Source organism: Podarcis melisellensis (genome assembly GCF_964234715.1).
Source record: "Podarcis melisellensis genome assembly, chromosome: 5".
NCBI lineage: Eukaryota > Metazoa > Chordata > Lepidosauria > Squamata > Lacertidae > Podarcis > Podarcis melisellensis.
In genome coordinates this window covers 84,876,833-84,899,431 of record NC_138537.1, presented here as the reverse complement: position 1 = coordinate 84,899,431, position 22,599 = coordinate 84,876,833, and the positions used below count along the sequence as shown (strand labels likewise).

The 22,599-nt window shown below is 43.5% G+C and overlaps 1 protein-coding gene across 4 annotated transcripts in view; it reads left to right on the top strand.

Moving 5' to 3' along the window:
* Window positions 1–22,599, top strand: part of VCL (vinculin) — an 84,147-nt gene that overhangs the window by 28,678 nt on the left and 32,870 nt on the right. For all 4 annotated transcript variants that reach the window (XM_081913495.1, XM_081913496.1, XM_081913497.1 and 1 more), the window contains exons 3-6: window positions 5,250–5,400; window positions 7,529–7,637; window positions 12,302–12,424; window positions 14,674–14,834. In XM_081913495.1, coding sequence (XP_081769621.1) covers window positions 5,250–5,400; window positions 7,529–7,637; window positions 12,302–12,424; window positions 14,674–14,834 — 544 coding nt within the window. The remainder of the gene's footprint in view (window positions 1–5,249; window positions 5,401–7,528; window positions 7,638–12,301; window positions 12,425–14,673; window positions 14,835–22,599) is intronic.

Genomic DNA, 22,599 nt, shown 5'->3' with positions numbered 1-22,599 from the left:
TATGTCTTGGGATTTCATAGTGTGAATGAGAGAGTATAATATGCTGCATTACACAGCTGTCAACACTTCTCCCATGAAAATAAGGACATCCTATTTCATAACAATAACAATGATAATTTTATTATTTATATACCACTTTTCTGCCTGGGTTGCCTCAGCCGCTCTGGGCAGCTTCCAACATATATAGAAAACACAAACACTAAAAAAAAAATCCCAGATGTCTTCTAAAGGTTGTATAGTTACTTATCTCCTTGGCTTAGGGGGTCACATAACTCCCTACCATCCAACATTTCTCCAATGAAAATAGGGATAGCCTAATGATTTTCCCAGTAGTGATGTTTGGAAGTGAGAGCTGGACCATAAAGAAGGCTGATCACTGAAGAATTGATGCTTTTGAATTATGGTGCTGGAGGAGATTCTTGAGAGTCCCATGGACTCCAAGAAGATCAAACCGATCCATTCTGAAGGAAATCAGCCCTGAGTGCTCACTGGAAGGACAGATCCTGAAGCTGAGGCCCCAATACTTTGGCCACCTCACGAGAAGAGAAGACTCCCTGGAGAAGACCCTGATGTTGGGAAAGATGGAGGGCACAAGGAGAAGGGGACGACAGAGGACCAGATGGGTGGACAGTGTTCTTGAAGCTACCAGCATGAGTTTGACCAAACTGCGGGAGCCAGTGGAAGACAGTAGTGCCTGGCGTGCTCTGGTCCATGGGGTCACGAAGAGATGGACATGACTAAATGACTAAACAACAACAACAAAGAAAAAACGGGACATTCTGGGATCAAATCAGAAACCGGGATGGCTTTTGTTGATCTGAAAATAGGGACACATGGAGGCTCTGGTATTACTGCATTTAAGTGAGATGAACAGGGTTCTCCTTAACAAGCTGCAGTTACCAGGATGCTTTGGGTAAGGTTACCAGATTTTTTCCAATGAATCTGGGGTCACTTTTTAACTTCAATGGATTTTGTATGGGGACTGATTTGTAAATCCGGGGACTGTCTGGTAACCTTAGCTTTGGGGAAAGCCATCACTGTTGGAAATGGCATGATACTGCTTTAAACGGACAGCACAGATAGGGCCTAGGGTTTGAAAATGCCATTGGACACAACAGCAACTTTTGGTGGACGCAAAAAGTTGTGACATGGGCGATCCATGATCAGGTCTCTTTTTGCTTGACTGTTTTTCTAGGGTGGTTAACCCTTATCCCTCCCCCTACAGTCTTTATTTGATTTAAACCACCTTTCAAAGCAGCTGTGAAGGGAAATAGGGACCCACATTGCATCCTTCTCTCTCTCCCTGTCTCTCCCCCCAGCTAATACCAGTTGTTTTGGTGGTTGAGAGGGAAGGGAGGTAAGTTTTAAATTGGGGAAATGGCCTGGCTGCTTTAAGGCTGTGGGTACCACATTAGGGACCCCTGTGTTATGACATGGGAGTCAGCTGTTCAAAGTCCCCCCCCCCAAACCACCTGGCCCGTTGTGTTGGATCCGAACCTATGTTGCGTTCCCAGTGTTGCTGGCTATATTTACACTGAGGTAATAAATATATTTTGGGGCTGTAACACTGAAGACTGCAGGTGAGGGCTTGCCTTAATGAATGTTCCTCCATGGAAAAAAATTTGACTGAGCAAGCTTGTTTGTTAGGGAGAAGACTAGGCTGAACCCTTCTTGTATGGAAGGGGTTAATTGCATATGGGGAACGGGTTCAGCGATGTGAACTATCTGTAATATATAGCTCCAAAATGGCTCTACCATCTCCGTGGGAATTGTTTGCCTTCATTGCAAAAGTCCCAAGCGCTCTTAGCACCTCAAGATTAATAACTACGGTTTATATGCAGTCAAACCTCGCTGCCAGTTGTAAAATCAGATTAGCCATAAGAATAAGAAGTTGTTAACCAAAGTCAGGACCTGTACAGGCACAAATAGGAGGACTTGAAGGAAATGGTGCAAAATAGGCAAGAGAATGATACATACGTTCACTCCTGCAGAAATAATAGTATTTTATTTTTAGACACTGAAGTTCTACCTTAAAAAAAATAAATAGTGCTGTGTTTCTATCTGGAAAGGACGTAGATGTTTTAGCACACACAGCTCTAGTGGCATTTACAAGATACTTGGCTGCTATCTAAAACCAGCCAAGTGAATTATATTTAATCTTTTGCTAAATTTGGCTTGTAAATAGGATGTTACTCTCTCATCTGTGTTACAGCTTAGTTCGCACGTCCAGTAGCTTGCTGTCAGTGCAACACATCATTTTGTGTATTGAACTCGACAAAATCCGCAGATTTTATCAACAAGTTGGTCGTGGCTCCAGCATTATCTTGCATTATGCTGATCAAAAAATTACTGTAGGTGAGAACTATGTTGCAGCTCCGAGTCCCTGAGCTACCAAAAGTGCTCAGATTAGTACTCCAGGAAATTAGATTATTGTGAACATTGCAAGAGCATATTGTCTGATTTCAGACTTGACGCTTTAGAAAGCTCACTGTGAATAAAAGGAATGTAACCGTTTCACAAATGGCATTTTAATAATTTTGGGCTTAGAATTCTTCATATAAGGTAATGGCTTGTTTTAATGATATTTCAAGCCAGCAAATAATGTCAGCCTGCCCTAGCTGATAGTCAAATGGTCTAGACTATCAGGAGTCATTTTCCTGGTTAAAGCATAATTTAAAAACAACAACCCAACAACCTCTGAATGCCAAACCTGTATGAGTCATGCACAGATTTTTGTATTCCAGTCAGAACAGAACTGAGTGATAGCAGGCTGGTAACAGTTCCTCAAGCTTCCTTCTTCTCCCCTCCCCTCAGGGCAAGATGGTCCTTCAAATAGCCCTGGGGTGATAGTTGGGGGGAGGGGGAGGTACATGAGCAAGGCAAGAGGTTAATTGACAAATGGAAGCTATGGAGATGTCCCAACAAGTGACCTCCCCCTCCTGCCAATCTTTGAAAGAAGAGGTGGGGTGATCTCCCAAGACTCGCTGCATTAAGGCATGCAGTTTTAGGGAGTGAAACTTAATTTTGCAAATTTCTTCAGTGAGGGTTCTTAAAAATAGGCTTCTGAGTATGAATAGGCTTCTGCTATTTTTGAGATAGCCGGAAGAAATATTAACAACCTCAGATATGCAGATGACACAACCTTGATGGCAGAAAGTGAGGAAGAATTAAAGAACCTTTTAATGAGGGTGAAAGAGGAGAGCGCAAAATATGGTCTGAAGCTCAACATCAAAAAACACACGAAGATCATGGCTACTGGTCCCATCACCTCCTGGCAAATAGAAGGGGAAGAAATGGAGGCAGTGAGAGATTTTACTGTCTTGGGCTCCCTGATCACTGCAGATTGTGACAGCAGTCACAAAATTAAGAGACGCCTGCTCCTTGGGAGAAAGGCGATGGCAAACCTAGACAGCAACTTAAAAAGCAGAGTCATCACCTTGCCAACAAAGGTCCGTATAGTTAAAGCCATGGTTTTCCCAGTAGTGATGTATGGAAGTGAGAGCTGGACCATAAAGAAGGCTGATCGCCGAAGAATTGATGCTTTTGAATTATGGTGCTGGAGGAGACTCTTGAGAGTCCCATGAACTGCGAGAAGATCAAACACATCCATTCTTAAGGAAATCAGGCCTGAGTGCTCACTGGAAGGACAGATCCTGAAGCTGAGGCTCCAATACTTTGGCCACCTCATGAGAAGAGAAGTCTCCCTGGAAAATACCCTGATGTTGGGAAAGATGGAGGGCACAAGGTGAAGGGGATGACAGAGGACGAGATGGTTAGACAGTGTTCTCAAAGCTACAAACATGAATCTGACCAGACTGCGGGAGGCAGTAGAAGACAGGAGTGCCTGGCGTGCTCTGGTCCATGGGGACACGAAGAGTCGGACATGACTAAACGGCTAAACAACAACAATTTTTGAGATTGGGCAGCAGTTAGCTTCGCAAGTCTACTTTCGGAAAACCAAATAATTTTAATGTTGCCTTCTGAAAATGTCAGGTGATGCCTAATAATAATAATAATAATAATAATAATATTGGGCAATCATTTTTAATGATTTCGATGCAGTTTACTCGAGTGATGCACACAGTTTACTCGCCAAGCAAGACTAAATTATATTAATTTAACTGAAATATATTTTGAATCCCCAATCATGTTACAACTTTTTAGGACCCCTCATTTTTGGAATATGAAAGTTGAAAAATTCAACGTGCCCTATTGCTGCATAGTTCCACCTACGAAGGTGGTGTCTGGTTCTCGGTGACAAAGCTGGGTCCTACCTCTCTGTCTCCAGCAAGCGGCTTTTAAACCAAAATGGGCCATCGGTTAATAGTTTTTAAATGCACGTTGGCATGTAATGTGTAGTTTCCCCCAAACACTGGCCTTTTCAACATACGTCATAAATGCTTCAAAGGAAACCAGCTTTATGCAAGAGGAAGGACCATTGCTCACGGGCAGAGTGCATACTTTGCCTCCAGCAGGTCTCAGACTTAATCCCAGTAGCTGGGAATCATTCCTGTCTAAAAGCATGGAGAAGTGCCTCCAGCCAGGCTTAAGGGTACTAAGAGCTAGATGGGCCGATCTTCTGATTCTGTGTTTTACATTTTAACTAGAAAATGCACCCTGGCATGGGAGTAGAGGTAAAGGTAAAGGGACCCCTGACCATTAGGTCCAGTCGTGGATGACTCTGGGGTTGCGGCGCTCATCTCGCTTTACTGGCCAAGGGAGCCGGCATACAGCTTCCAGGTCATGTGGCCAGGAGGACTAAGCCACTTCTGGCAAACCAGAGCAGCGCATGGAAACGCCGTTTACCTATTTCTCTACTTGCACTTTTGACGTGCTTTCAAACTGCTAGGTTGGCAGGAGCAGGGACTGAGCAACAGGAGCTCACCCCATGGCGGGGATTCGAACCACCGACCTTCTGATTGGCAAGTCCTAGGCTCTGTGGTTTAACCCACAGCGCCACCCGTGTCCCTTGTAGGAGTATGTTAAATAATCTGTGTACAATGCAAAGGAAGATGATCTATTACAGTGTTTCCCCAACTTGGGTCTGCAGCTGTTTTTGGACTACAGTTCCCATCATCCCTGACCACTGGTCTTGCTAGTTAGGGACGATGGGAGTTGGAGTCCAAAAAACAGCTGGAGCGTTTGGGAAGCACTGGTCTGTAGTCATACTGCTCCAGAGTTGGCTCCCGTCTGTCCCCTACAGGTAGCGGGACTGACACTAATTTCTCTCTCACAATGGTTCCTCCTAGGGTGGAAAATGCTTGCACAAAGCTTGTACAGGCCGCGCAGATGCTCCAAACGGACCCTTACTCAGTACCTGCTCGTGATTACCTCATTGACGGATCAAGAGGCATCCTTTCTGGGACATCGGACTTGCTTCTGACATTCGATGAGGCCGAGGTGAGCTTTCTAATGCCAGTCAGCAACACCCACGCAGTACCTGGCTGCAAATTTAGAGCACCTGCCTGAATATTGTTTTCTACATTAGTGGTTTATAAAAGTATGATTCATAAAACCAGGACTAAGTATCGGGGCTGGGGAGGGCTTTCCCTTGCCCTCAGTGAGTTGCACACCATGTGCAAATTCCTGGCTTCTGTGCACAGAACCTGGCTTGTATTAAGCCAGAGTTCCCTGTTGTGTCCAAACTGTGGCTCTGAGCTCTGGCTTAATGTTGTTAAAAAGCTAGGAAAGTAAGGTAGAGTGACTCTGGCTAAAATCTGCATTTCACAAGAGAGTGGGAAGGAAAAGGGAGAGCAGAAGTGCCAATCACACTCCCGGCTTCATAAAACACGGTTTATAAAGCCCCCAACAGTTGTCTGAACCGCAGCATTGAAAAGTCTGAAATGCATCAACTTGTCACGATGGTATTACAGTCATACCTTGGTTTTCGAACAACTTAGTTCTTGAACGTTTTGGCTCCCGAACGCCGGAAACCCAGAAGTGACTGTTCTGGTTTGCGAACTACTTTTGGAAGCCAAACATCCGACGAGGCTTCTGTGGCTTCTGATTGGCTGCAGGAGCTTCCTGCAGCCAATCAGAAGCCGCACTTTGGTTTCCGAATGTTTTGGAAGTCGAATGGTACGGCTGTACGTGTTTTTTAAAGTAAGATTTTTCTCACCAGTAGTCTTTATGAAGTTTATTTCTGCATGTTTTGAATTAACATTACAGCATGAGGCTCTGGCATTGAGAATAAATGCAAGATGTTCCTTAGCAGACACAATGACTGTGTATTTTTTCAGTGCTTTTTAGTTAGTACTGTGGAGGCTTTAGGAGAGGTGCATTAAAGCGAAGCTTATCAGCCATGCTATGAATATCCTTGGCATCTGATTTATTAACAATTACTCTCCCATTTCTTATTGATACCATTGGAGAGAATAGCTCTTGAAATTGTGGAGTAGTTAATTTGCCTTCAGGGAAGCTGATTTCTGGAAAGTGCTCGCCCTTTCCCCATCTTTGTGATCTTGATAGCGTGTTCTCAAACTTGCATTGTCACGCTGGAAATATTAAAGAAACGATAATATAATGCAACATTTGGCTGAAGCTTTAAAATGGAACATTCTCTCCCGTGCTGCACTTAATTTCACACATTCAACAGTGCTCATATAGCATCTAAATATAGAAGGCATACATTTTCTTTCAAGGGATTTTGTATTCATCGCTGCACAGAGAACATTACAGTGGACCCTCTGGATACAAATTTAATTCATTCCAGGGGTCTGTGCGCACTCCAAAAAATCCGTAACCAGAGGCGCTGCTTCTGCGCACGTGTGTGGTGTGATAGAGTGCTTCTGCGCAGCACGATAGAGCACTTCTGTGCATGCACACAGCATGCAGAACATAACCTGAAGGTTGCGTATCCAGAGAGGTGCGCAACCCAAGGGTCCACTGTACTTGAAAGAACATGATGGGGAAAAAAGCGCCCTTGAAGGCAGTCATGTGCAACTCTGCAGGCAGCTTTTTCTATTGATGGGTAATGGGTAGCGCATTGCATCTACCAGACATTCATCCCAGAGCGACTAAACGTGGTATTTTATTGTGAGGGAAAACAGACCTATTGCAAAGTATGTGGAACAACACACGTTTGTTGCCCTGAAAATAAATACAGTGGTACCTTGGTTCTCGGAACGGCTTAATTGTCGAACAAATCGGCTCCCGAACACTGCAAACCCAGAAGTAAGAGTTCCGGTTTGCGAATGTTTTTCAGAAGCCGAACATCTGACGCGGCTTCCGATTGAGTGCAGGAGGCTCCTGCAGCTAATTGGAAGCTGTGCCTTGGTTTTTGAATGGTTCCGGGAGTCGAACTGACTCCTGAAATGGATTAGGTTCGAGAACCAAGGTACCACTGTATGCTGGAAAGCACCGGATGTTTGTTCAAATCGCTTCCACCATGCTGTTGCGTGTCTCTCTGTATTGTCACTGATGTTGTACATGCTCTGCTTTTGACCAGAAACAGTGCCTTTGGCCATGTTGGCCCGTTGTGATAAAAGGAAAAAAACACTAATGATTACCTTTATTATTATTATTTAAGGTCCGTAAAATCATTCGTGTCTGCAAAGGAATTCTGGAATACCTAACAGTGGCAGAGGTGGTGGAAACTATGGAGGACTTGGTCACCTACACAAAGAACCTAGGACCAGGTTAGACATTCCCAGTATTCCTCTTAGTGCATTCCAGCAATGTTTTTACCCGGCACCTTTAATAATGTGGAGATTTTCTCTCTTTCTCTCTCCTGAGCTATGGGAGGCAGCATCGCTTAGTGGCTAAGCTCATGTCTTGCATGCCAAAGGTTCCAGGTTCACACCAAGAGGCTCTATCGGAAGCCTTGTCGCTGCCAATCCATGCCCAGTACTGGGTGCAAGGCCACTGCAAATGAAGAAACCTCCCTTGTGAGAGTAAATAGAGCTAGAACTCATTGGCTTGAAATGGGGCATTGCAAACTTTAGAGTCTCTGTGGGGTCCATGTGTTTACAATCAGCATTCGAAATTCGCCAGGCACGTTTTGCCCCTGGCTATCAGCCGCTTGCGACCAAATGAAGGTTCCCCGTCGCCAGGATAGTGCCTGATGTGTCCACCATCTGGAGGTGCGTGCCTGCAGATCCTTGGATCGTGACTGTTTTCACATACTAATACCACATCCTGTGGAATTCTGTCAATTAAAATGTTATCTACACAATCAGAATGAATTTCAGGAACCAAAAAGCTGTATTGCAAAATACGGCTTTTGAGCCATTCTGTTTTGGCAACCACTGTCGTCGTCATCATCATCATCTGCGGTTTACAGAATAAAATCAAAATATAAAACTGCAAAATCTATAATCACAATAAAAAGAACCCAATAACCCCCCCTCAAAACCCCACATTTTAAAAGAGCATAGTAGCCCTTGTTTAAGGAGCCATTTGGCGCCTAGCTTATATAGCTGAGTTTCTAACGCTGATTGTAATATTTCACCTATGTGGTTTCTTGAAGTGTGAGAAGTGTTACCTCTCTGGAGGTGCTATATGAATAAAACCTTTGTGATTTGTGCCATCCCCTTCATACTTTGTGAACCATTGACCCTGAAGTGGTAGCAGCATAGAGAGACACTTAATCTTCTTTTTCCCCTCTAACCAGTCTGCCAAAGCCAGCAAACAGTCACTATTTGTGGGTTATGACAGTGACAGCCCTGTTTTTAATTTATGCGCCTGCATCATCCACATATAAATTGGCAGCGGAGAGCGGGGGATGGGATGGGATCACGAAATCCTTAACTTCTAAAGAGAGGAGTTGGATCCTTCCCTGCCCTATCTCCCTGGGTCCCATTGCTTCAGGTACTTTTCCTTCCAGCCTGACTCAGTTCAGGAGCTCTTTTATTCTGGCATGCCCCTACTGATGTTAGACTTAGCCCCTCTAGACCTCTCCCACTCTCCCCTTAAATATGAATGGGGCAGGCAGGCAAATACACAAATGTCTCTGTCACATCCACTTTGACAATGAGCAATGGCCAAGAGGAATGAAGAGCCAGAAAGGGAGTCAGAAAGGAATTCAGAAGCAGGATGAGCAGACAGACATTCCCCAGCCAGCTCAAAGCTGCTGGAACCTCTTTGCCTCTACATGGAGCAGAAAATCAAGGGATTCTCCAATATCGATAAAAACAATGGAGGTAGGGAAAGAAGCAAGCATGTCTCTGTGTTCAAGAGAGGTACGCAGAAACACTGAATTTTTAAGAGCAGATGAAGGACAAAAATGGGGTGAGACCGTGTTCCTTGCAGCCAAAGACAATGTAAAGCATTGCCCACAGCAGCTGTTTCAGATATTTAATACATCAGCCTATCAAAAGTTGCTTTAAGTGAGTGCTTTGCTCTCAACTTGGAGGGCAATGAGGTTTCCACCCTTTTTTATCACCTGACTTTGTAATTTTCTGGGACTTTGTAGGAAGTGGAGTTTTCTCGCTGAAGGCCTTTCTAGCCAAGGCACTGGATGAATTCAAGGCTCGGAATATATATTTTATCCTGGTGGAGGCCTCTGTTTAGATAACACTTACTCTTGTCAATGTGTCTTCTATTCTGGGAGTTCTGTCTGCCTTTTGCTGGCAGGCCTTGCTTTCGTTACACTCTCTTCTCACTTTTTGAATGTAGTGTGGCCTGAAGAGTTAGTTTGTGGGACAAATAGATTTGGGCTTCCAATTCTACTTCAAACTTGCCCAAATTATGGGATGCTGTTCCAATATCTGCCTCTGCTCTTGCAATCCCATAGGCTGCCCAGTTGCATCAGATAACTCTTCATCTTTTTTGTTTTGTTTTGTTATTCCCTTCCTAATTAAACGCATCATTAACGTTGGATATGCCGACCTGCGTTTCTATTTCACAGAAACAAGATGGCATGAAAATGAAAGGAAGCGGTTTTTTAAAACAGAAGCATAAAAATTAAGGGAAATAATTTCCATGTTTCTGTTTTAGAAACGTTTCCTGTCCTTTTTGTTTTCCGTGTTTTGTTTTGCTCAGTTGCTCTAGTAGTTTTGCTGTGGTTGTTTATTTTTCAATGGCTATCTAGGTCTGCTGGCTGCGGCCGCAGTCATCTCCTTCCTATTGCTGCCACCTTTTTGGGCATGACCTTGTCTGGTATGCTCATAATATTTGGATCACTGTCTCCCAAGAGATGTGCAGACGATAGTTCAGAGAATAAATATAATCGATGTGCTAAGTTGGGAACATATTAAGACTAGTAGCATTAAAGCCCTATACGGCCTAGGAGGACCGCCTCTCCTGGTATGTCCCAAGGAGGACCTTACAGTCTTCAAAAAAACATCTTGGAGGTCCCAGGCCACAGAGAGGTTAGGCTGGCCTCAACCAGAGCCAGGGCTTTTTCGGTTGTGGCTCCAATCTGGTGGAACGCTCTGTCACAAGAGACCAGGGCCCTGCGGGACTTGATATATAGATATATAGGTACCACTGCAGCGGGAAGGTAAACAGCATTTCCGTGCACTCTGGTTTCCGTCACGGTGTTCCGTTGCGCCAGAAGCGGTTTAGTCCTGCTGGCCACATGACCCGGAAAGCTGCCTGTGGACAAACGCTGGCTCTCTTGGCCTGAAAGCGAGATGAGTGCCCCAACCCCATAGTCGCCTTTGACTGGACTTAAGGGTCCAGTGGCCCTTTCCTTTTTACTTTTACATAGAAGACTCCTCTTCCACAAATCTGCATGTGGGTAAGCTATATGAGATGGTGACAGCACCAGAATGGAGCTTGAGAGGAGTGACATGTCCTCCTAGGACAAACTTGTGGGGTCACCTCATATATAAAGCAGCCTAAAGTCCCTGCTCTGGAAAGTTCATTTAAAGCCTAGAATAGCATCACATGCAGGAGTTTCTCTCTCTCTCCCCGCTAACCAATATAGTGTGTATGGAATTGCTGTTCTGATAGGCAGGTTGAATTTAAGTCTGTCAGCCACTCCACATAGTGAATGGATAGGTCCCTTCAGATTTCTTGCGTGTCGTTCATATTTTTGAAGATTCCCTCTTGTAAGAAGCATCTTGCATGACTAGCTCATCGGGGGGGACGGGCTGAGGGAACCTCTTTCCCTAATTTGCTAGTACCCAAGGGAGAGGGGTTTAGCCTATCCCACATCTTAAGTCTTATATGCAGTATGAAATGCTGTAGCCTAGTAATCTAATGTTTATTTCTGTATGATGTGTAGAACCTAATCACTAATCACACTTGGAAGTGCGGTATATAAATTCTTTCTTTGTCGTGATGCTTGCAACAACCTTGTGAGGTAGATCGGTATTATTGTGTCTTTATTGCAGATATGAGCAGAGGCTGAGAGAGAGATTGGCTTGCCTGAGACCGCCTAGTTAGTTCATAGCAGAGGTGAATTTTAACCAGGAACACTTGGATCCATAGTTCAGCATCTTAGCACAGTAGTATGCCAGCTCTAATACATGGATATGTGGCATCATCATCAAAATTTTATTTATATCCCGCCCTCCCCAGCCAAAGCCAGGCTCAGAGCGGCCAACAATAGTAAAATAATACAACATTCTAAAATCAATTCATTATAAAATCAGTTCAAATCAAATTGATGGCAACCATTGGGCTAGAGTTCTGTGAAAAATTACCAAAGGAGGGGGTCAGGCTGTGCCTTGGCTAAAGGCCTGGTGGAACAGCTCTGTCTTGCAGGCCCTGAGGAAAGATGTCAAGTCCCGCAGGGCCCTAGTCTCTTGTGACAGAGCGTTCGGAGCCATAGCCGAAAAAGCCCTAGCTTTGGTTGAGGCCAGCATAACCTCTCTGTGGCCCATTTGACTCCTATTATTATAAGAAGTTTGGGTCCCAGATTAGGCTACCCTTGATGTATGTTTCTGACATAAACTAAGCCAGGCATAGGCAAACTCTGCCCTCCAGATGTTTTGGGACTACAACTCCCATTATCCCTAGCTAATAGGACCAAAGGTCAGGAATGATGGGAGTTGTAGTACCAAAACATCTGGAGGGCCGAGTTTGCCTATGCCTGAGCTAAGCTAATGGCATGCTCTGTGTGTTTTGTTAAGCAGACATTTAATGAAATGTCCAAAGGGCCACAAATTGTTGATCTGATCTCTTGATTTAGTATTGGCTTTTTGTGTTTTAAAAATGCAAGTTGCCTTAGAAAATAGCATCCCTTGAACACTGGGGATATACTATTTGAATGAATAGTTGTACAGCATCTTTGCAACTGCGGAAACGTAACATTTAAAATTGCCGTTTGGCGTAATCTTCTCCTGCTTGAAATTGCAAAACCGTAAGGGAAGTACTGTATCGCTTCATGACTTCCTTGACTTCCTTCACATAGGGATGACCAAGATGGCCAAAATGATTGATGAGCGGCAGCAAGAGTTGACTCACCAGGAACACAGAGTCATGTTGGTGAACTCCATGAACACCGTGAAGGAGCTACTGCCGGTTCTTATTTCTGGTATTATTATTTTTTGCTTTTCCACAAGATTAAAAAGTGCTCTCAAATGCATTGGGTTGTGTTTGTGCCCACTTCATAAAACCACATGGGAATAAAGCTACTCAGGTAAATGCACACTGAAAGGCTTTTGGAAACGGAAGCTTTCAACGTGCCTTGTAAACCAACTATGGGTAAGTTAAGCGAGTGGTTTTATTTGTGGCTGTCTTGGAAGAGAAGGTTGTGCCTCACAAATTCTGGCTTGCATATCCTGTGTGTCTCCTATTTAAGCTCTCAGAGCTGATCTCACTGTGACATGTGAACTGATGGGCTATTTATATGCAATTATATCTGTGATGCTTCTCTGTAACTGAGCACTTTATTTACGACCTGATTCTCATTGAGGTAGACAGATTGGTTCCCTCATTTAATGAGAACTAAGGAGAAAAGGATATATGCAATAATACGTCCTGCTCTGCCATAGGGTAGGAAACCATAGGTGCTGCTGCCATTTTGTATTTAAATTACATGGGCTATAGCCCTCCTCTATCCCCGAAACCTTCCTTACAAGCATTACAGTTGATGTTGGTGGGAAGAGGCCTGTTTAGCTTGAAAAATAAATAACAATCGAGCACTTTCTGTTTCTTGTTGAATTGAAAAGGCCTGAAATTAAACTGGATGTCATAGTAACTTTAATCAGCTTCAAATCTTTGCTTGCCAGAACGCCACGGATTTAATTTGAACAGTAATTATCTATTCTGTGCAACCCACCCTCCTTTTCCGCTATCAGGCTTACAAAGTGACAAATTTATCAAAATGCAATTACGTTTAGCTGACGCGCCTGAAAGGAAACCGAATAGAAGCAAAACATCCTATAAGAAAGACACGGCAACCAAAACTGACTTTAAGTCTATGCTTCTCAGCCCTTGAAACCTTGGACAGTAGCTAAAGTTTCCGTTGACTGTCTCAGAGAGGCAAAAGAGGGTCTGGCAGGTTATCTTCCGCAGTGAATTCCCCCTAGTTTTTAGCACAGCTCTTGAGATATAAAGCCAGGACCAGCCTAATTTCGCAAGCAACCAAACTGGTACATGTGATCTGACATATGTACCCCATGACTTCTTTCCAAGGCCACAGAGGATGCTGGGGTGCAATTCAAGACGTTGGTGATCTGAAGGTTGTACCCCGGTATCCCATAATACTGCATAGGATCAAGGAGGACATGCCTCTTGTGTAGGGCCAGTACTTTGGCTAGCCATGCATTCAGTTGGTCCTGCACTGAGTTTAACTCAGTATTCCGTGCATGAACTGGGCAGTTTGAGTGAGGCTGCAGCAGAAGCATCTTGGTACTGAATTGCATGCATTGATGGCTATGATGGACGTCACAAACAATTCAAGTTTGTCAAACTTAAACATGCATCCTTGTTAAGTGCGCCAAACATAATGGGAGATGATCATCTACTGCAGAGGTGCACAAGCCAGGCTTGTTTTCCATAATAATTTTTATTAGTTTTCAATCCAATAATAGACTCATTATAACAATACCACTTCTTATTGTTATTGTTAGTACAATTATTAATACCAATAGTTCAAATACCAAATTATATAATTTAGAAAAGGTGCTAGAACTGATGGCTTGGTTATTCGCTTTATTTCTGCATTCCAAAATCTTACTAATTCCCATTACATTCCGGTCATCATCATAATCCCTTCTACAACAACTGTGATATTAATAACTTTTATTCATGTTGACACATTAAATGATTTATAAAACTGCAAGTGAGGAACTCAGACTATATCCTTGTTCTTCCTGTGTGTGGCTCAAACCAGGCTTGTTTGATCCATATATATATATATTGGTCAGATTGACAAGGCCTCTACCAACCAGAACCATGGGCAAATGCCACAATATTAGAACTAAAGGACAGGGTTCCCCCGTGCACGCTGTGAGCTTAAGAATTTGTTATCAGAACTGAACTCATCTCACAGTACTTTCGCTCAAAAATCTATTCTTCCTTCATTTTAGCAGCCAGATTTTAGCCGGAAAGAAGTTGCTTTGTTGTTGCTCTTGTCAAATAGTTTGGCATCAGGAAGCTTTGATGATCCACTGCAAATCACCCAGAGATCCACCTCTGTATCTCTTATCTGGCTTCTGCCCATCCCTTATCTGCTGTGATCATAACTTAATTATTCTTCCTGCTTTTAGCCAAAGAGGCGTTTTGTACAGCATATTGCATAATAACCTCCTGATAGGCTTTTCTGTGTAATCTTCGCAGCTATGAAGATTTTTGTAACAACGAAAAATTCCAAAAGCCAAGGGATAGAGGAGGCCTTGAAAAATCGCAACTTTACAGTGGAGAAGATGAGTGGTGAAATAAATGAAATCATCCGTGTTCTGCAACTCACGTCCTGGGATGAAGATGCTTGGGCTAGCAAGGTGGGTTTTTTGTCCAGTTTCGGAACAATTTTAGAATTCTCCAGTCCCAGTTACCGTAACTGGTTTCAAGAAAACATAATCCTTACTTGTAACAAGTCTCAAGGTGATGCTGGCTGATTTGGTGTAAAATACCTTCTCTAAGATGGTGTTTAATAAATACTTTGTTAGTAACAAGTAAGTTAGCTATATTAAGAATATTACAGCATCGCTATGCCTCCTTCATACAAGCGAATTGTATTTGTATTTTAATTATTATTATTATTATTTTAAAAATTGGCATCCCATTAGGAGAACAAAGTAGATACCTCAAATTGTGTGATACTCCAAGCCATGGTTTGGAGGATAGAAATTGAACTATGGGCTTGATTGTGCTCTGCTCCCTGCCCCTTTGGGTGCAGATTCCCTCTTCGTTTCCTGTGGATTATGTAATCATAATTTGCTCTAATGTCCGAATCGACGTATGCTTAGCACTCGCCCTGCAAACCAGAACTGGAACCTCCACTTCAGACTCTGATATACCAGTATATTTTTAAAATTATTGTTTGGAAAGTTCTAGCCATAGTTTGCCAGTGTGGATGCCATGGCAAAGTCTAGTTAGAACTGAACTGGAATGAAAGAGGGGGTCCTGTAAGCCTGTGGCTTGTTCATAACCCAAATGGAGGCACTCCAGTTTTTGTAGCAGCCCATTGATTTTCAGTAGCGCTTACTCCCAAGTGACTTGACTCAATTAAGATCAAGTTCCTTTGAAATAAATGGAACTTACTTTGTATATGGTATGAACTTGGATATGCTTGATACAAGTAAATGATATGAAAAAACAGTTCCTTTTTCTCATTTTGTAGGAAGATCAGTTCTTGAATTGCACACAAAAAGCACCAGAATTACTTGTGTACTGAAGGACCCCAAAAGATAACTGGTTCAGTGACCTTGGAATGTAGGTGGAGGTGCAAATAGGAAATTATAGTTCCTGGACTTAATGGTAGAGGGGGGCTCCTTAGATAGCCATGCGGATGTTCACATTTCTCTTCTTCCCATCCTCACTGTCATTCTTTTCTTTATACCTGCTTCTACATCACTCGTGTATTAGAGCAAAAGACGAAAACAAAAAATCAGCTTATGAGCCCTGATAAAAGAGAGAGAGAGAGAGAGGAATACCCTGAGAATGTGCTGCTTCACCTTTTAAACTCACTTAAATCACCACGACTGCAGGAATAAACAGAGTTTGCTTTTGCTGCAGCATGCTAACGGGAGAACTAGCACCATTTTGTGGTTGAAAGGGAAAATATATTCATAGCTGTCAACATTTCCCTTTTTTTAAAGGGAAATCCCCTTATTCCGAATAGGATTCCTCACAAGAAAAGGGAAAAGTTGACAGCTATGAATATATTTATAATAAGAAGTAATAAAATGAGCGTCTTTAAACATGCACTTGTCCACACATCTGCCCACCTGCTATGAAATGCAATAGAAGTCCGAGGAGAAGATGCTGCGATGGTCAGCATTGTCTGACCCATGTGTGGACAACAGGGCCTGCTTGCTTCTCCCACCCTCCGAGTGGTTATTTGGGAGGGGGTTGGCCTGTAGGGGCCATGGGCTTTGGCCGCAAGGTCCTACACCAGCTGCACCACTGAATGAACGCAGACTAAATTTCTGCATCTCCTTAGCCCGTGTTTCCCAAACTTGTAGTCCCTGGCTATTTGTGTACTACAACTCCCATCATGCCTGACCACTGGTGCTGCCAGCTAAGGATGATGGGAGTTGTAGTCCAACAACATCTGGGGACCCAAGCTTGCCCCTGACCATTGGTAAAGATAATTGATTAAGAGAGTCAGCGCAAGTGGGGAGAAGGGGATAGTACTGTTTTCAGAAGCGTATATACCTCCTTGTAAAATGTAGACTAAGAATTCCCATTCTTGCGGTTTTCTCAATATCATTTTAAAAAGCACCGAAGGAGCCAGAGCAGCTGAAGATGCAGAATTCTACATTCCACTGATTGGATGCATTTAACTAATTTTGCTGGAGGATGAGAACCCTGAAACATTTGTAAATGGGACACAGTGACAATGAAATTGAAAGTGGAGGGTGGACTCCACCCCCCCAACTGCGGATCCTTTAGCTAGAAGGCCAAGTTAGTTAGGAAACCTAAAAGACGGAATGATGTTTAGTCCTCCTCTTATGGAAGTGTAAACTGGGGGTCTGAAGGAATGTAAATGGTAGCGTCCTCTGCTTGATAGCCTTACATTGAGTTAGACCATCGGTCCCTCCAGCTCATTAGGTCTGTTCTGGCTGACAGAAAGTCTCTCTGGTTTCCTCTCCAGTCTTTCATGGAGATGTCAGGGATTGAACCTGTGACCATGTGCAGGACCACTGGTCTATGGCCCCTTCCCCCTGTTCAAGCATTTTGAAATCAAAGTGGGGAGCCTGAGGATTCTCCTGTCTTCTACCCCACTGGTGGTTGAGGAATAGCTATCTTATTTGACTTTTCAAAGATAACAGTGCAGAGCAGGTTGCTTGCATGTCTGTGCCTGTTGCCTTTCCATGATTCCTAAACCCAAGTTAAGTCTGAAACCCACTTGAATTTTAATCAGAAAAGACTTGTGGTCCTTCTTTTTCTTCCTTTGGAAATTACATTGACTGACACTCCTGACTTTTGTTGTTGTTGATAGCTGTGGAGGCAAACCCCTAAGGAACCATTTAGCAACGTGTTGGGGATCAAATCCATTGTTTCCAAAAAGAGGCTGTTGTGGCCTGAGAACTACAACTTTCACAGCTCATTAGTTTAACTTTATATCCATCACTCTTTTATTGTGAAGCAATACTTCGTCTACCTTTCATGACTCCTTTTGTTTTTCTGTTTCTTTCCTCCGTTTCTATTATTCTTTTCTCGCCTTTTAGAAGGTAAGACCCTCTTCCGCAACCCACAACCTCTACCTTTCGTACTAAAACAGAAGAGCATGGTCATGAGTTGTTGTCGTGCCGTGTGCAGACTGTGTGCTGTGCATTTTCCTGTGTGCTGGTTGTGACACTGTACTCACTCCTAAAGTATTAAGATTCACTTAAAGCATTGCCAGCTAGGCTGTGAGGTATGGAGTTGTTTATGAGGTGGTGACAGCCACCCCATACTATCTCAAGGCGTGCTAATGTGGATTTAATGATGACAGGCTTCCTGGTGGATGCGAAATCTGCCTCTGGGATTCTTGCTTCTGAAACATATAACCATCATGATATCTCAGAGTAAGTGTTTGCATTGACTCTGCTTTCCCCAAGCAAAGTAAAAATAAAAATAAATAAATCAGGAAATGCTTTAGCGACAATTTCAGTTTTGTGAAAGGGAGGTGGCTGTTTGTGAACACTATAGTGGGACTGCCATGTAACTGGAAACAGCTGGGTTTTATTTTTCTCCGAAAAGTACCACTACTACTATTATCACAGGGAGATTAGTATTTATTATTCGACTGCTGATTGTTGTGAACCGAGGAAAGCAGCTGTGTGTGTGCTGGATATCATATGTATTCTTACAGGGGTTTTTTCTAGATGGCTGGCTGCAGCAACAAAAATTGTTCAGTGCAGAATCTGATACAGCCACACCCCAAGCCCCTAGGAGCTTGTCCGGGTTTCCCACGGCATTTGAAAAATCCTGCCTTGCATTAAAAATGGCTGGTATTTTTCTGCTGAACGGCTTTCTACCAACCCACCCCCATTGTCCATATTTGGGTATTACAAATAGTCCTGTTAGGGGAAACCTACCTATTTAGGCATTTGGAGTGGATGTGGTTTCTAAAAGAGGGGAACAGCTCATCCAGCGGTATCAGAATGGGTTCAAAGAGAGGATATTGTGTAAGAAGCACCTGTGAAATGGGGGCATCTTCTGAAATGAAAAGGCTTTCAGATGGAAAGATGCTCAAGAACAATCCTGACTGTAGCTCCCCTTTCCTGTTTAGTAAGCTCCCCCAGCCCCCCACCCCAAATACCTGCTGGCATTTAGAATTCATTCTGATATATATTTATCGCTGAACTGCCAAGATACTAACTCAACCGATAGATCTTTCAGAATGAGAGCTTTAGTACTCTGCACTGAGAGCTGATGTGGAGAACAAAGGAATCTGTTCCTGGGCTTTATACCTTTTTAGAAGGTATAACTAGCCTGAAAAATCCACCCACACCTTCCAACTATTAAGCTGCAAACCAGGAGCTCAGTATGGAGTTTTCCCTTGTCTTGTCTGCCATTGAATGGCTTGTATTCATGGACCAACATCCCCCATAGGGCAGCAGTGGGGCTTCTACTGCACGTATCTGACTGCAGCCAATATTTCTCTGTGCAGGGTTATAATATTTAATCGGCGTTCTTATATCCTGTTGCTAAGCTTTGCTGCTATAGATTACCTGTCAGTGATGTAATTTCTTGATCTGTCAGAGAGCAGACTCAGAAGGTTGTTGTTTATCCTCTCATTGCCTTCCTTTTCCCCTATCCACACCTAAGACTGTAAACTCAACGGGACTTGCCTCTGCACAGTCAAGTATATGATTGCACTGTAAGACAACTAACAGATTTTCTTTTGCATGGTTATGCGATCATTTTAAGTCTGACCATTTGAAAGGAATTCTACTTGAAGTTTTCTACTTGCAGTCAAAGCCAAAAGCACATATGGTCGTACCTTGATTCTCAAACATAATCCGTTCCGGAAGTCCATTCAAATTCCAAAAACGTTCAAAAACCAAGGCACGGCTTTCGATTGGCTGCAGGAGCTTCCTGTACTCAATCAGTAGCTGCGGAAGCCACGTCTGACATTTGGCTTCCAAAAAACATTTGCAAACCGGAACACTTACTTCAGGGTTTGCGGTATTCGGGAGCCAAAATGTATGAGTACCAAGGCGTACGAGAACCAAGGTACGATTGTATTGCTAAGATTGTACTATTGCAGAATGCAGGTGGGTGTACGTTGAAATGTTCTCCCATGTCACATAAACCCATACCCTCCAAAAAATTTCCAATGGAAATAAGGACACCCTATTCAATAATAGGGGATGCGGGTGGCGCTGTGGGTTAAACCACAGAACCTCGGACTTGCCGATCAGAAGGTTGGCGGTTCGAATCCCCGTGGTGGGGTGAGCTCCCGTTGCTCGGTCCCTGCTCCTGCCAACCTAGCAGTTCAAAAGCACGTCAAAGTGCATGTAGGTAAATAGGTACCGCTCTGGCGGGAAGGTAAACGGCGTTTCCGTGCGTTGCTCTGGTTCGCCAGAAGTGGCTTAGTCATGCTGGCCACATGACCTGGAAGCTGTATGCCGGCTCCCTCGGCCAATAAAGCAAGATGAGCGCCACAACCCCAGAGTCGGTCATGACTGGACCTAATGGTCAGGGGTCCCTTTACCTTTATATATAATTATTATTATTATTATTATTATTATTTATTAATTAGTTAGTTTGTGTTCCTTTTGTCTTGCGGGGGGGGGTGTAATTTGAATTTTGAAGACAGGGGAACGATACTGTGCTTTTTCTCTCTGTGTGATTCTATTCTGATTAGTTCCCAGAGAGAAAATCCCCAAGCTGCAAATGGAATACCTTCTTCAGATGAATCCTTGTTGCCCTTTTGATTTTAACCTGTAACCATCTAGATGCTGTGTAGTGACTACATGGGTTTACCCCTGCCTCCCATTTTAGTCTGCAGTATGTGAATTAGATTCCTAGAAAGTGTTCCGCTCTAATTGGCTGTTTGCTCTCCAAAGATTCTGGTACCAAGAGACGTTGGAGAGCCTTTACGTGGTGACTAACTTAGCACTTGTGTCAGAAAGTTGGGCTTGGTGTGTTCCTTCGAGCGTTGCCTTTTTTGGTAATGTAGATACGGCTCAGGCTCTCCAGACTATATCACTTCATAGATATTAGAGCCTGGCTGGCAAGTCATCTGTATAAAGGGGCCATATTATTTTGCATCAAGTGAGAGCAAACTCCTTCCTCCTCACCATGAACCAACACAAACTTGGGCAGACCTTTCAGATTAGGCCGCTTCCCCTCCGACATCGGCTAAGAATTCCTGAAGCATCTCTAATACCTGCGGACGACAAGCGACACACCGCCAAGCACCTATGGAGCATAAGTTCCAGATACAGCTTCTGTTGCTGCGGAGGTGTTGATGGAGAATCACCTTCACCTGCATCTTGGCTCTTGTAGTAGAAAGCACCTGAGGTGCATTGTAAGAGGGGTCCGTGTCCTTGGGTTTAGATGAGGACCAGCCTGGGAAACAGAGTGAACCCCTGGTCAGCCAGTTGCTTATTCCTTAGAGGAAAAGTTGCATTTTCTAAGCAATTAGAAACCAATCAATCTTTTACATTCATCCTTTGAACGTACTACCTACTTCAGAAGGCTCTTTTCCTGTGAAACAAGTATGTTAAAGCTGCATTTCTTGCTATTGTTGCTTGCGGTACATATCATATTGCTGATCTTGCCCAGGCATGAGTCTCTCTGTGAATTGTTTGCTTGTCACTTTGAGTTGCCTTGGGCAAGATAAAGCAACTAACTAACCAGTGGCATTGGGGGAGGGGGCACAGACCAGGAAGTGACAACAGAAGGACTCTTCTTATCTCTGTGGCTGCGATCTCCTGGGTGATATTGTTAGGTAGTTGAATGCGCATACGTACTCCGTCCATTTCTCTCCCACCCACCTCCACCTCTGTGTGGCCCGGGGTGTTGGCAAACCATGCTACGACACTGTAACTAACTGAGAGATAATACAGTGGTACCTCAGGTTACATACACTTCAGATTACATACGCTTCAGGTTATACACTCTGCTAACCCAGAAATAGTGCTTCAGGTTAAGAACTTTGCTTCAGGATAAGAACAGAAATTGGGCTCCGGCGGCGCGGCAGCAGTAGGAGGCCCCATTAGATAAAGCGGTGCTTCAGGTTAAGAACAGTTTCAGGTTAAGTACGGACCTCCATAACGAATTAAGTACTTAACCCGAGGTACCACTGTATAGTAAGAAGCAGAAGATTTGGGTTTTTTCGGAAAGCTTATAATGTGACGCTGCAGTTCATAAGTAATCAGTTAGTTATGATTCTGCAAAATGAACCTCTGAAGATTTTTGTAAATTTATTCATGTATTTTAGGGGATTTTAAATGTAATCAGTATGAACCGCATGAATTAGAAGGATGAATGGAAGCTGGAAATAAAGGTGGGCTTGATGAGATTGCAAAAAACAGAAAAAAGGGGGAAAAAATAGGACTTTAAGCAAAACATCAGGCTTCAAAAAATATCTCCTTGGAAGATATCTCATATTTCAGGTCAGAGGTGCCCATTTACCTAGACGTACCCTGATAACTCTGAAAGATGATGACATGTGGTCACATCTGTAATCGTGATGTCGGTCTACTTGTCATATATCAAGAGACAGAGGGAGTGGAATATGAGAACTCTGGGGACAGAAGTATTTGGGGGCAAAAACTTCTGCTGCACCCGTGGGAGCAGTAAGAATCTTCCACCACTTCCCCATCTCCACCCACCCATCTGTGCTACTTGGCTGGCCATCTGGTTAGACCGAACAGCCATATAACTATTATCTCTGCAGAGCATATGTGAATGTGTACGACTGAGAGTGCTTGAATGGATGAATTAATAAATCCTTTTTTTAAAAAACACACCTGGTACCATGGCCTTGACACCTGTGCTTTCCTCTGAACCTGGGTTGCATCCATGACACCTGTGTTAGATTACAGCAAACTGGAGCTATTCCACTCTCCTAGCGGGCGTTGAAAAATGGAGAATGCATGC